This window comes from Mustela lutreola, chromosome 5 (assembly GCF_030435805.1).
Source record: "Mustela lutreola isolate mMusLut2 chromosome 5, mMusLut2.pri, whole genome shotgun sequence".
NCBI lineage: Eukaryota > Metazoa > Chordata > Mammalia > Carnivora > Mustelidae > Mustela > Mustela lutreola.
In genome coordinates, this window is record NC_081294.1 from 103317402 (window position 1) to 103331837 (window position 14436).

At 41.3% G+C, this 14436-nt stretch overlaps 1 protein-coding gene across 1 annotated transcript in view; it reads left to right on the plus strand.

Moving 5' to 3' along the window:
• Positions 1-14436, plus strand: part of SV2C (synaptic vesicle glycoprotein 2C) — a 213980-nt gene that overhangs the window by 175916 nt on the left and 23628 nt on the right. Inside the window, exons 5-12 of the mRNA XM_059175276.1 lie at positions 444-577; positions 1145-1234; positions 4294-4404; positions 4898-4986; positions 7484-7642; positions 10710-10843; positions 12775-12978; positions 13451-13610. Of these exons, the coding sequence (XP_059031259.1) occupies positions 444-577; positions 1145-1234; positions 4294-4404; positions 4898-4986; positions 7484-7642; positions 10710-10843; positions 12775-12978; positions 13451-13610 (1081 nt within the window). The remainder of the gene's footprint in view (positions 1-443; positions 578-1144; positions 1235-4293; positions 4405-4897; positions 4987-7483; positions 7643-10709; positions 10844-12774; positions 12979-13450; positions 13611-14436) is intronic.

Consider the following 14436-nt stretch of genomic DNA (forward strand, 5'->3'; position numbering starts at 1 on the left):
GCTGCTTCCACCCTCCCAGACCCAGGGGAAGCCAAGGTACAAGGGAGCCAGTTGATGGCCCCATAGCAGTCCATTTCCCGGCCCGCAGCAGGGGGAGAGAGGAGGGCAGTGACCAGGAGGAGCAAACAGAACATGTTCCAGCACAGGGGTCTGTTGGAAAAAGTATTCCAAATTAATTTATCATGGCCTTAGGAATTCGGTTGTACAGAAACACATATGTCCCCCCATACTTAAGCCCTGACCCCTTTGGTTTCTTTCTCTAACCGCTGCTATTGGTGTTTGTAAAGTTGAGTTGGTCACTGTGGCTAATGCCCAGATTGGCTCAAGACTTAACAATACGTTCGCCGTGTAGACACTCACAGTGATTAGGGGAAGGGTCCTTGCTTTCCCAGCAGGCCGTCTGAGAGGCGCTCTCCTTCATGCTTCCATTCTTGCTTTTCTAGGATGGAGCTTCAGCATGGGGTCAGCTTACCAGTTCCACAGTTGGCGTGTGTTCGTGATAGTCTGCGCGCTCCCCTGTGTCTCCTCAGTGGTGGCCCTCACATTCATGCCTGAAAGCCCACGGTTCTTACTGGAGGTAATGTGTATTACTATGAAGAGTTAAGGGAGCCACACACATTGGAACAAGTTCCCTGTTAATTCTAGGAAAGTGTATGGACGTTTTTCCCTTGCTGCCATGGGACCATAGAGGGATTGGTTTCACTGAGACATGTTTTATTTTACTTTTTTCATTATTATTTTTTTATTGTGTCATGTTAGTCATCATACAATACATCATTAGTTTTTGATGTAGTGTTCCAAGACTCATTGTTTACATATAATGGAGACATGTTTTAAAAGACCAGTGTGTGAAAAAGCTCCTTGTGGCCAGAAAGCACTAATTTCCTTCTCAAGCAAGTAACTTTTCCCTCAATGAAGAGACTTTGTCTTACTTTTTTATACATGAACTTTTTGCAGCCAAAGATGCTATTTCTAGCTCTAGGCACATCCCTTGAACTGCTCATGTACTTGAGGCTGTCCAGTGGGATAACCCATTTGTGCAATTATACCCAGCTTACTTTTACAACACAAGATGGTTATTGGAAAATCAGGGAGAATAAGTGTTTTACCTTTTAGCCCTTCAGTGTCTGTTCACATTTCTTAGGTTGGAAAACATGATGAAGCATGGATGATTCTGAAGTTAATTCATGACACAAACATGAGAGCACGGGGTCAACCTGAGAAAGTCTTCTCGGTAAGTACCTGCTTCTCAGCAAATCATCTATGCCAGGTGCAAGGAAACATTTTCTGAAAAGGCCAGATTGTAAATTCTTCTCTCTACACCGGCTACACTTATCTTTTCGTTCCTCATATTTCCACTTCACTTAGACGTATTGCTCTCACTGGCTCTGTGCTTGCTGTTCACTCTGCATGGAATGTTCTTACATCTTCCAGTTACCAAGTCTATTCTCAGTGGGGAAAGCCAGTCTAAATTAATAAAAATTGGATGGATGGAATTTTTTGGAAGGAACAGTGGTTTAAATTTTTTTACATAGGCAGTCATGCAATTAGACTAATGATGTTTTGTCTCAAATAGGTTTAGGCAGACATACAGTAAGACATAAGGGAGACATAAATAAGACCTTCAGTGTCTTATAAATAACACCAAATATAGGTGTTAAAACATATGAAATAGTTCCTTATTAAACAGTCTGTTGACACCTTATTTATTTCTTTTTTACTTAGGAAACAAATTTTTCATATTGTAAATATATACTTAAGTTTGGCCTTTATCTACATTACCACACATTCTTCATTAGCATATATTTTTTTAAAGCAATGTTATGGAGAAATGGAATTCAGTAATGGATGTCTCCTATTGAGGACCTGGAAATGTCTGAATAAACCCTTCTTTTAAGAGATACACAAGAGAGGAGGGAGTTTTTTTAAATGAGACAATTAGAAGGCTGGAGGAATCTTGAGGCATCATTTAGAGACTCAATGTCACTTAACCCTTCTTAGCCACATGAGGAAAAACGCTTTATCAAAGTGATCTTCTGAGGTGAATCTCTCCAGGGCCTCACTGTGCTACTTTACTGCTTTTTCTTCTGGAAGGTTTGAGTCACCAAATTCACACATGGTCATCCATGTTGCTACTACATTATGTGAGAATATGAGGGAATACTTCAAAAGAATGGGTAATCTCAGAGTTGGGTAATTTCAAAGTCATTACATCATTTCAACACGACAGCTTTTTCCTTTTCCCTGCTATGCCCACAATATAGCAAATCTGCATGCATTCCTCCAAAGCCTCTTTTTTAAGCTCTTCTTCTTATGCCCCTACCTTACATATTGTTTTCCAGGACACTCTTTTTAGCTAATTTCTCTTTTAACCTAATATACTTTCCTTAGCTGATTCCAGCTCACCATCTCCTAATGGACAGTTCTCCTGAGCTCCAAATATACATGTTGAAGGCCATTATGGACATCCTTCTATGTCCTTTCAAAACTGAATTTCTAAGTCTGACTTCACATCTTAAGAGACTTCAAGCTTCCTCCTTTTACTGAATTCTATCAGAAGATACCACCAGGACCATGCAACTGGAAAAACCTTAAAACTACCTTGTTTCTTGCTTCCCTTTATCCCCATAATATTCAAGGCCTCACTCTGTCCTAATATTTCCATCCTAAATATCATTCCTCTTTGTTCCTTACTTTTGACCCTACTGTCACTGATTTCTTTCAGCCCTCATTACTCGCTGCCCTCTGCCCTCGGACTATTCTTCAGGAATCTAAAACTCTTTGTAGTTGTCCAGTCCCTTGTTTTCTCTCACAACTCAGGATGTTTGCACATGGTATCTCCCATGCTTGGAATGGCCTCCAAGTGATTCACATACATGGCAAATGACACACTTCTCCATAAGTCCATGAAGATTTCTCTCATTCCCAATTCAACTTGGGTGTTCAGTAAAATACATCTTTTCCCTCTAATATTGATCTCCATTAGAGTTTTTTTTTTCTTTGTATGGTAATTTATTTTTGGAACTACACAGTCTAGTGCTGAACCTGGTACCCAGGGAGTTCCCATGAATGAATGAACAAACATTGATGAGGAGGGAAGAAGAAGCCTCCCACTAATAGTATGTTGAGAGATAAGAACACCTCTTTGATTTAAAAAATCTAGAGTATCACAAAGAAATGCCTCCATGGATTATTTTGAGTTGACTCTATTTGGAATCCCACATTTAACTCATACATTATTTTCATTAAATACAGACCTCTTTGTTGGCATAGCAGGAAGAGGCTACTGCTTACCTCACATAATTTGAGGGTTCCCAAATCACCACTGTCAAAAGACAGTGTACCTGGATTCTCACAATAGAAGTCCTGCTTTGGATATGGGTAGAATCTCCAGGAAAAAAAAAGGTGTTCAAAAGTGACCCCTGGCAGGGGTAATATTTGTGCAATTGTCTGTGTTCTCTCTAAAAGTTGAATGAATGTTGACTAAAAGGGTAAGATGGGACAGGTCCACAAAAGGAACCATTCTTTTTTTTTTTTTTTTTTTTTAATTCTTATTTTTCTCTTTTCAGGCTTTACTCTCTGTGTTGAAAGCATTGCCTTTCCCATGTCTGGCTTCTTTTCCCAAGCAGAAGAGGCTAATTTAAGTCCTAAATGCAGCCCTTCCCAGAGATCTCCCATCATTTATTTCCCCTCTGTCACTGCAGAAGCTATGTTAATGCTTCCAGTCAGAGCCCATTCTCTGGACTTTGTACCGTGCTTGCCTGTGGCTATTTGCTGACCAGCCTGCTGTGGGTTAGGTTACAGGAAAAGGAAGAAAGGGTCATAAAATACAAAGATAACTTGTAAGAACACAAGTTGGATGAGGAAGCTTTAAGAACTATATTGAGGGACCAAATTCAACAAATCCATGGGCTCCAAAGTAAAGTATGTACAATCACTTCAGTCCAAGCAAAATAATTCTTATTCCAGAAGCTAATCTCTCTGAATGTTTTATCTGTGAAATGTTTGCCTTTATGGTTATGCTGCAAAGAAGGGCATTTTGGTTTCATATTACTCTACCCCTACTTGTTCTTCCCCCTTTCTCCATAGTATTCCTTCCCATTCATTCTTTATGCAATTCTTCCAAGTGGTGTTGGGGTCCGTATATTTCTATGCTCATGGTCTAATGTAAAAACGGAATGATTATCAGATACCTGCTTGCTTTTTTGGGATTTGGGCTTTGCTCCTTTCAAAACAAATGATAGGCCTTCAGAGAAGAGAACTCAGCACTTGGCACTGTGTTGCTCTCTACAGGTCCACAGAATCAAAACTCCCAAACAAATAGATGAGCTGATTGAAATTGAGAGTGACACAGGGACATGGTACAGAAGGTGTTTTGTCCGGATCCGCACGGAACTCTATGGAGTAAGTAAGAGACACCCCCCAACCCCCCACCGGCATGTGCTGGCTAACATGGTGCCTTTAAAGTTGATCAGAAGCAGAGTGGATTGTGACCATTCCATGAGTGAGCCTGTGCCCCCTGCTGTCCAGGACACCTCATTTTCCTACACTGGGACCAGGTGAAAGGGCTCCTCTCCCACCCCCTCCCCACCCCCAGAGACAAGTGGGCTAGCCAAGACATTCCAAAGACATTCCATCTTTGGGAAGGGAAGTGCTAGACAAGGAGTCTTGGCAAGGCTGGGACACACTCAAGTTTTAAGTTACTTTGTCCATTGGCTTCCTGGAAGCTAAAAAAGTGAAACTTGCAGGATTTGGTTTCCTAGAGCCTCCAGCCTTGACACTTGAAGTTCCAACAAATCTGGCTCAAATAACTGGTGTTTTAATAACTGGTGAAGGCGATTGGGAGTGGGTTCACTGCATAACCGCATAAGAAAACTAACTGTTTAATATTTTACAGATCTGGTTGACTTTCATGAGATGTTTCAACTACCCTGTCAGGGAAAATACAATAAAGCTTACAATAGTTTGGTTCACCCTGTCCTTTGGGTAAGTAATATTTCAGTTCTTGGTGAGTGAAATCTTTATATTTCCACACGGTAACTCCCAGTCCCATGGCTCTCCTTTCTTACACTCTTTGATGCTGTTAGTATGTTAGGAAGGATTTTTTTTTTTTTTTCAGTTTAGGTTTGCTGGCCCTGACAGTTTTTATAAATGACTTTATTTTGTCATAATGCTGGGTGGCAAAACCAATAGTTCTTGGAAAGTCTTATGAGACCATGGGTGATTTGCTCCCCTTGGCTTCTCCACTTTCCTCTCCTTTGCTCGCCACCAACCCCAGCAACCTTCTTGCTTTTCCATGAACATGCCAGAACGTTCCCATCTCATGGGACTGCCTTGGCACTGCTGCCCAGATATTGCCCAGCTCATTTCCTCACCTCTTCTGAGACTTGTCTTGGATGTTACCTTCCCAGGCTCACCTTCCTTAAGCATTTACTTAATGGCAACTCTTCAGCACTCCCTGCCCCCTTCTCAGCCTTATTATTCCCCCAGAGCACCTTCTGTCTTCTAATATTCAGAAAAGTTCTTTATTCTCTAGAGAGTAAAGCTCTGTCTCCCCCTCTGTGGAAGCTCTGTGAGAACAGGGATTTTAAAACTGTCTTGTTCACTCCTGTATGCCCCTGGAACATAGTAAGTGCTCAATAAGTAATTAATGAATCAAGTCTCCATTTATGCGTTCTAAGAAAAGAGATAGAAAGAAAATATCAGAATTTTATTAGCTAATAGCTTTAGAATATTTGTATCCAACTCTATTTTGCACAATTTACTATTTATAAGAGACAATTAGATAATACCCTATACTTTCAGGTCTGTTGGCTCTTAATGCCCTAGTAGAGCCCAGCGTCGATGCTGTAGGTTCTATCTGCAAACCTCCCTAAATGCAAACAGGCAAGTGATCAAAGACAGTCAATCTTTCATAGTGCCATGAGGGGTAGCAATGGGACAGACAGGGAAAGTGTGGATCAGAAGACCCAACATCTCCCTCTGCTCTGTGACTTGGAGATACTATACCAAGTTTTATTTCCTTATTTCCAAATTAAGAGGGATGCTTCAGATTATGTAAAGTAACTCCCACTCAAGTTCTAGGAGACACATTAATCAATGAAGGTAGACAAGGCTGAAAAGTGCCTACTATGTACTAAACACCCAGCTAGGTACAAAGGCATGTAGTCAAAAGTTCTCTTGATGTGGAGATTTAGGTGGTAATATCTGGTTTGCTGATATTTTGTTATTTATTGCTGACCACATGGTAAGCTTTATAGATTCCTTGTAATGTCCCTAAAATGTTAAAGAGTGCCTACATTTGGTGGATATTCAGTAAATGTTCACTGAGTAAATGAAAAATTAGGTGAAACTCCTCCATGTCGTGAGGATGTATGCTCCAGGCCAACTTGCTTCCCTCATTGTTGCCATTTTCAAAGATTTTTGTCCTGAGTATATGAGTAGAGAGCAGGGTGATGGATGTTCAGGGTATATGTATCCTTTAAATGAATATTTTTGTATTCTCTGGTTAAATACCCAATTGTTGGATCATAGACATTTTTGCAAAGAAGACCGAGGGATGGCCAACAGACATATGAAATGTACTGTCACAGCTGATGAGGGACATACAGATCAAGACTACAATGGGATATCACCTCACATCTGTCAGAATGGCGAAAATTAGCATAAGAAACAACAGATGTTGGAGAGGACACACAGAAAGGCGACCCTCCCGCACTGTTGGTGGGAAGGCAAGCTGGTGTAACCACTCTGGAAAATAGTACAGAGCTTCCTCAAAACATTAAAAAAAAAAAAAGCTGCCCTATGAACCAGCAATTGCACTAGCCACATATCAACCGCGCGGTTGCCATATGTGGTTAGTGGCTGCTGTACTAAAGAGCACAGAGGAGTGCCTGAGCTGTGCCCTGCTAGAATCATACCTAAGAGAGTATAGCAGCAAGTGGAAATAACCTGGATTTTCAGATAATAAACCCAATGACCCTTCTCCCAGCCTTGAACCACTTGAGAAATGGATCTCTGCCCTTGAGGTCACTGTATCACAGTAGTGTAGGAACCCAGAAATAGTCCCCATGAGTAAAGAGGTCATTCTTTAATGGTACTCAGAGTTTGGGGACCCCAGGAGTTTACACCAGCAGATTAGGAGATGGGGTTCCTCAGTGAGGCCTAGGCTGATGAGAAGAGCATCAGGGTCAGGAAGCCCTGTGTTGGTATAGCATGGAGGTCCCTGTCCAAAAGCAGAGTGCAGAACTCCTCCTATCTGTGGGGCTTCCCAGGCTGGCTGGCTCTCTGGCATGATGTTTGTGGGCTGATGCATGGTGAGAAGATGGCTGCTCCATGATTCCTTCTGTAGCAGGGAGCGGATCAGAACCACAAGTGCTTCTCCAGGAACCCCTGCCTCTCTGAAATTGTCACTTGGCAGGGGTCGGTCACTGCCACGGGTGTGCCAGCACCCGTACAAACTCCTGTGTCTTTGTTTTTGCAGGTACTATGGATTATCTGTGTGGTTCCCTGATGTCATCAAACATCTGCAGTCGAACATGTTGCCCATTGAAAAGATCGAGAGAGAAAAATTTTCAAATTTCAGTGTTAACTTTACAATGGCAAATCAGTTGCACATGGGAGCAGAGTACGACAATGGCAGGTCCAGAAACTTTGAAATAACTTAATCTGCTATCTGTTCTGAAAAAAAGTCTTTCTTCCTAGTCTTTGCTGCATGGAAGCATGTACCGCTGTTTGCTTGTTTGTTTTTCTTAGTTTGTACATTAGTCATTTTCAGACTGAATTTAAACACTTCCAAACAGGCTTAAAAAAAAAAAAAAAAAAGGTATATGTGTATCAGTCCTTGACTTAAAACTGCTTCTGAAACTGCTGCTTCACATTTGTGAAGTAGCGGAATTAACTGGTATGAAAAGAAAATTTAGAGAGACCCTGGAAAGTAACAGAAATGAGTCATGAGAGAGAAGAGGGAGGAGTACAAGGCAATAAGATGGTTGATGGTGCTACTTAATTCAGAGAAGAAATCTGTAGTGTAACATGATGCCTGTCTCTTACCCCTGAGAAGGGGGACCACTTTCAGAAGCCCTTCCTTCTCCACTAGGCTGAATCTGGAAGTGATGTTACATTGTACCAGTAAGACTTTCCCTTAAAGAACAGAAATGATTCCCCAAAGTTCAGGGCTTTGAAAATACAGAATGAGTTAGCAAAGGACTTTTTTTGAAGATGGACTCTGGAATGCCTCTTGGTATGCACAGAGAACTGGCTTAGGAAGGTGGTTCCAGTACATTCTTTCATAGGGGGAAAGGAATAGATGAGGTCATTTCTTTCTGTTAGTTGTCGTCTAGGTAAATAATGGCTGGTGTGTGCTCCTGATGGCTTGAACATTGTTCTTAGGAAATTGTCCCAAAGGCAGATATGGTAAAAGTAAAAATTTTTAAGAACTGGACCAAGTTTTCCCAGACAAAACCACTTTGGAAGGATGAGAAAGAATTCTGTAGGATACTTAGGGTTTATATGATGAAAGGGAGAATTATGAAGCAGGAGATAATTGTTTAAATTGGCAATTCCACACAGGGCTTAATCCTCATGCAGGCCATGTAGGATCACCTTCACTCTCCCACATAAAATCCCAACCCAAGCCTGCGCTTGTCTTTCCATGGAAACCTTTGTAATGGCAGGGTAAAAATTTACTTCATTGATTTTTAAAAGTGTTGTTACTCCATTAGACATGTCTGATATGTTTGTGTCTCTGACCTATTTTAAATGATGCTGGTTAAAGTTCTAAGCCAACTCTTTGGTCACCACCACCAGTTTTTTACACTAGCAAGATAATTATTAGCCATTTTAATAGTATTAAAATTCCTGTAAAACATATATATTTATTTTAGAAGGCAATAGAATTTGTATTGATTTTCTTGTTTGTCTTTCAGGGAAATGAGAAATGCTGCTAGCTAATTCATTTTTTACAAAGAACTTTCCTGTTCAATACCATAAAATGGCATCTCTCCTTCATGCCGTGGTACTGATCTGGAATAGCCTCTGGGGTAGACTGTCACCAAACAAAGCGAACAGTATAGAATTGTGTGTCTTATTTGCTAGCACTCCATAAAAAGAATGCTCCTAAGAGCATATAAGAAACTGGCCACACTGGCAAAAGAACTGGGAGGCTTAAGGTTAGCTGGGAAAAGACTTATTTTATCCTTTTTCAGTGTTTTCAATTTTGTACCTTGTGAACTCTGTGTATATATTATCCATTCATAAAAAAACCTGAAACTGTTTTCCCTTTCTAAATTCACTTCTAGTTCAGAAAGTTGATAATATTCTTAAAATGTGCCATTATTGGGACATCTGGGTGGCTCAGTTAGTTAAGGGTCTGACTCTTGATTTCTGCTCAGGTCCTGATCTCGGTTGTGAGATCAAGTCCCGAGTCATGCTCTGCTCTCAGTGTGGAGCTAATTTCGGATTCTCTCTCCCTCCCTCTCTCTCTCCTTCTGCCCCTTCCCTGCTCACTCTCCCTCTCTTGAAAAAAAAAAAAAAATAGTGCCATTATTTACCCTTCTTTAATGGCTAAATTTATGGCTTAGATGGATTTACTCTTGACCCCTGGAGTAGAGGTTGAAATGAGATTACTTTTTAAGAAGGTGTTGTGTTAGGCCACAGCATTTTGAGCCGACAGATATCATCAGGCATTAAGGTGAAAACAATTTTGGAAGTACTGAAGAGGGTATAGCTTTTAAGTCAGTCAGCTTGCTTGCCTGGGAGGCTCAGACCCTTTCTGCCCCGAGTGGTATTTGGTGTAATAACTTATTCTCCAGTTGAACAAGCATTCTCCTCTCAGTGCCTGGCTAAGTATCGATTGATGATCTCTTAATAACTTACCGAGACACAATGATGACTGTCGACCCATGTCTTCTGGGAGGCATTATCAACACAGACAGATCTGGTCATAGACTCTTTTTAAGATGTTAGGATCATCATGACTGTTATTATCTTCACCATCTAGAACCCCACACCCCTTGCAGCATTCAAAAAGGTATCTGAGCAGGTTTCATCATTCTACACTTTCCCAAAAAACAAGCAGAGCTCTCATCACTCTGCTTGGTTCAAGGAATACCAGTTGGCTTTGACAAGAAACTTATTTATGGAAATGAGGGTGACCTATGAGTTTCTTCCTTTCTACCAGCCCTGAGTCAATCATTCCTCATGTAAATGAAGCCCAATTCTCATTGTTCTCTACCAGAAATCCCTACAGGAAAATGAAGAAGCCTTGAATTTTTAGCTTAGGAAACAGACTTCTGTCAAAAGTGAGCATGGGAGCACATTAAGTTAAAGCCATTAACCTCAAATAGAGAATTTTCAAATAAAGACATATGATCAAGAGCAAGAGGATAGGATTGAAAAATAAGAAATCGGTAGCCTCTGTTAGTCTTCAAACTCTCTATGTTCGTTAACATACCCTACAAAATCTTTTACCAACATTGCAAAAGCTAAATGAAGTTTTCCTGAATGCCACCTCTTCTGCTGGGAAATAATATAGGTGAGCCAGGAGATAGCCAAAGGACAGGCCGTGTGAAGAAGAAGGGTGGGCAGTTAAGAACCTAGAAGATCCAGAGACTAATGTCTTTATGGAGAGTCCATAGTGGGGCATCAGATCTCTAAACCCTGATGGACACAGTCATTGATAAGAATTTTTGTGTGTGTGTTTTGGGCAGATTTCTAGGGATGAAGTTCAAATCTGTAACTTTCAAAGACTCACTTTTTAAGGCCTGCGTCTTTGAGGATGTGACTTCAGTCAACACCTACTTCAGGAACTGCACATTTATAGACACTGTTTTTGACAACACAGGTAGGTGTGCTCCTTTGCGCTGCCTGGGGCCTGTTCAAATGGCCCAGTTCTTGGAAAAACCTGATACCCCTGTGATAATGTGGGCAAAGGCGTATGGGGAAAGTAGATATTAAAGTATAAAGGAATGGGTTTCCTTAATCAGATTGGATCATGGTTAAGCTTTTATTATTTCTCTCTGTCAGATTTAATGCAAATAGGACTTGCTGAAGTTCCAAGTTAAAAAAATAAAAATCCTTGAGGTGCCTGGGTGCCTCAGTAGGTTGAGTGCCTGGCTCTTGATATCAGCTCAGATCATGAGCCCAGGGTCAGGATCAGGAGGTCCCAGGGTCAGGAGATGTCAGACTCTGCACTGAGTATGAGGCCTGCTTAAGATTCTGTCTCTCTCCCTCTGCCCCACACCCACCCACTCTGCTCACATGTGTGCACGATTTCTCTGTCTTAAAAAGAAAAAATACCTTTGAGTAATTTTTTAAAAAGATTTTATTTATTTATTTGAGAGAGAAAGAGCACACAGGTGGGTGGAGGGGCAGAGGGAGAACAGACTCCCTGCTAGGCAGGAAGTCTGATGCAGGACTCGATCCCAGGACCCCGGGATCATGATCTGAGCCAAAGGCAGACCCTTAACTGACTGAGCCACCCAGATGCCCCTCCCTTGAGTAATATTTGAAGAAAAGAATCGCCCCTCAGTTTGTTTGTTTATAATCCTGGCTTCAAAATTTGATGTCTACTTAAGTGATAATGCCTGAACTGCAGCGAACAGAGATGGACTATGCATGGCTATGTTTAATCAGATAGTTTTTTGTCCAATCCTGGTAATGGAGTTTGGAAAACTCCCCAGGGGAAAAGAAGAGTTTGGTGGGGGGAGGGTACTGATTGAGCACCTACCATAGGCTGGTTCCTACTTTCCATCATTAGACATTCATTATCTCATTTCATGAGATAATAGTGGAGACTTGGAAAAAGTAATTTGGCCACATTCGTAGATCTAGTAACAGCTAACATTTGAGACCAGTTTCATCTGATTGCCGAGCCCATGCTTTCCCACCCCTGCACTCCGGTGTGTCTGTCCTATGAGTCCAAAATAACAGCCCAGCACAGGGAGGAATATAGCGCTACCTTGGGTCAGTGCTGCCTTCTTGGTGTTCAGACAGGAAGCAGCTCTGCCCAACTCCCAGTGAGAGTGGAATCAGGTTTTTTTTTTAACAGTGCTTTAACTGCCTTCTAACCCATTCAACCTCAGAAGCCAGCTTCTTAGGCACGTTTTGATCAGTAAGAGACAATAACGGTTTTGATTCCCACTGACTTTTAGCGGAACCCACCATTCCTTTGCACCTCTTCTTGGATAGATCCAAGCTCCAGGAAAAAAAAAAAAAAAAAAAAAAAAAAAAAAAAAAAAAAAACAGTGAATGCCAGTGACCTTCCAATAAGGGCAACTCTTATTCCTTTGTGTGTTCCTCCACTTTGACCTCAACTTCTACATTCAACCTTATGGGTCCAACAAAAGGCTGTTCCTTCTCTTTAACTCAGAGTCCCATAAAATAGCAATGATAAGCCTGATTCATCTACATTTTGAAACAACTTGTTTTTGTAGTTGTAGTATGGAAGCTATCAGTTCTATAATAATAGTACTTATGTAACATGATAATTAGAACAAACTAACATTATAAAGGAGTAAGCAAGTAATATAATTAGCAATGGCCAACCAGAAAAAAACAGAGGATAACTAGACTCTAATATATTCTTTTATTCAACAAACCTATCCTTCATTCAGCTACTTTGTAATGTGAGGTTCTAGAGCAGCCCCTGTGTGTTGGCCAGGACCTGAAGCCCTCAAGTTTACAATACCATGTTTCTTTTTCTGAATTCTTGACTGGCTTTCTTCGACTGGGGCACAAGTGTCAAGAGCCTGATGAATGTTTTTGTGTCCACAGATTTTGAGCCATATAAATTCATTGATAGCGAATTTCAAAACTGCTCATTTTCTCACAACAAGACGGGATGCCAGATTACCTTCGATGATGACTATAGTGCCTACTGGATTTATTTTGTCAACTTCCTGGGGACATTGGCAGTGTTGCCAGGGAACATCGTGTCTGCTCTCCTGATGGACAGAATCGGGCGCTTAACGATGCTAGGTATGTGCTTGATTTTATGTAAAATAAAAGAGCTGCCCTTGCCATCTCTGGGGAGCCTGGTTCCCACTGTACTCCCTGCCCCCTAAGGGATTTGCATCCCACAGAGATGAGGAGAAATCCCTTAAGACCCTTCATTAGGACTAAATCTCAGCAAAAATTATGCCTAATTACATTTCATTTGAGCAGCTACCGTGAATTAACAGACTGAAGAACTAATTATGTGTGACTGATGTATATTCTTCCACTTAAGTAGCTGAGTAATTGACGATATGCATTTCCTGTTTGCTGTGTTCAGAAGGCAGTTGGAGAGGCAAACCTTTATACAGGTGAGCCTACCTGTACCTGAGCTGTTGGAGTCCAGACCACAGCCTCCCCGTGGGATTCAGGTTTGCTGAGAGATGACAAGGACCCAAGGATTATTCTTTCTAAGATGGCAGGAAACATGGCACCCTTTTGTCTTCATCGTTGGCAGGTGGCTCCATGGTACTTTCGGGGATCAGTTGTTTCTTCCTCTGGTTGGGCAGCAGTGAGTCCATGATGGTAGGCGTGCTGTGTCTGTATAACGGATTGACCATCTCGGCCTGGAACTCTCTGGATGTGGTCACTGTGGAACTGTACCCCACAGACCGCAGGTATGTTGAAAGCTCCTTGGGGCCCCTGAGAAGTCATAGAAAAATAAGCCGAACTGTCATTTCCCAAAGGACGTGAAAATCCAAAAAAAAAAAAACATGGTTTATGAGGTCATAGTTTTCACTCATACATTTTAAAAAGAAAATGTCAGGGAATGTAGTTGCTAGTAGGAATAAGTAATTGGGAAGTGAAACTAGTGAAGACATTTACTTGTGTCCATGACTTGGTTTATTGGCTGACAGTATGAGTAGCCCGTACTGAAGTAGTGAGGGGAAGGGTTTGGACCACATTTTCAGCTCTTGGACCACATTTTCACTAGCTAATCAGTCCTGAGAGGACTCTTACTTTCCTTTGTAAGTGTCTGCATGAGCTCTGTATTAAGCAGCCACAGAAAAGTCTCTACACCATATCTCTTGACCTTCCTGGGAAGGTCAAGGCCCAAATGTCTTGGGAAAGCGCAACACATTTCCAGTTATAACAACAACAACAACAACGATTACTATTAGAACAAAGTTATGCATCAGTCCCAATGTGGAGATAAAGACTTTGCATCTTATATCAGAGAATGGACAAAAAGTTAGAGTTTTGGGGTCAAGCTGTAGCAGCTGAATAATTAAAATAATAAAAGCCCTGTTTTTCCATTTGACATGAGTAGACCAATGGCCTTTGCCCTCTTTTATTTTGTGTATACTTTGTCACCATGGAAACCCTCTCTGCTGAAGTATGGGGTCAGTATTTTCTGAACTTGGAAATGCAGGAGGGATTTTTTCTAAGTCTATGCAGAAACATTTGGGATGAGAATTTTCAATAACATCTATTATTGAGCTT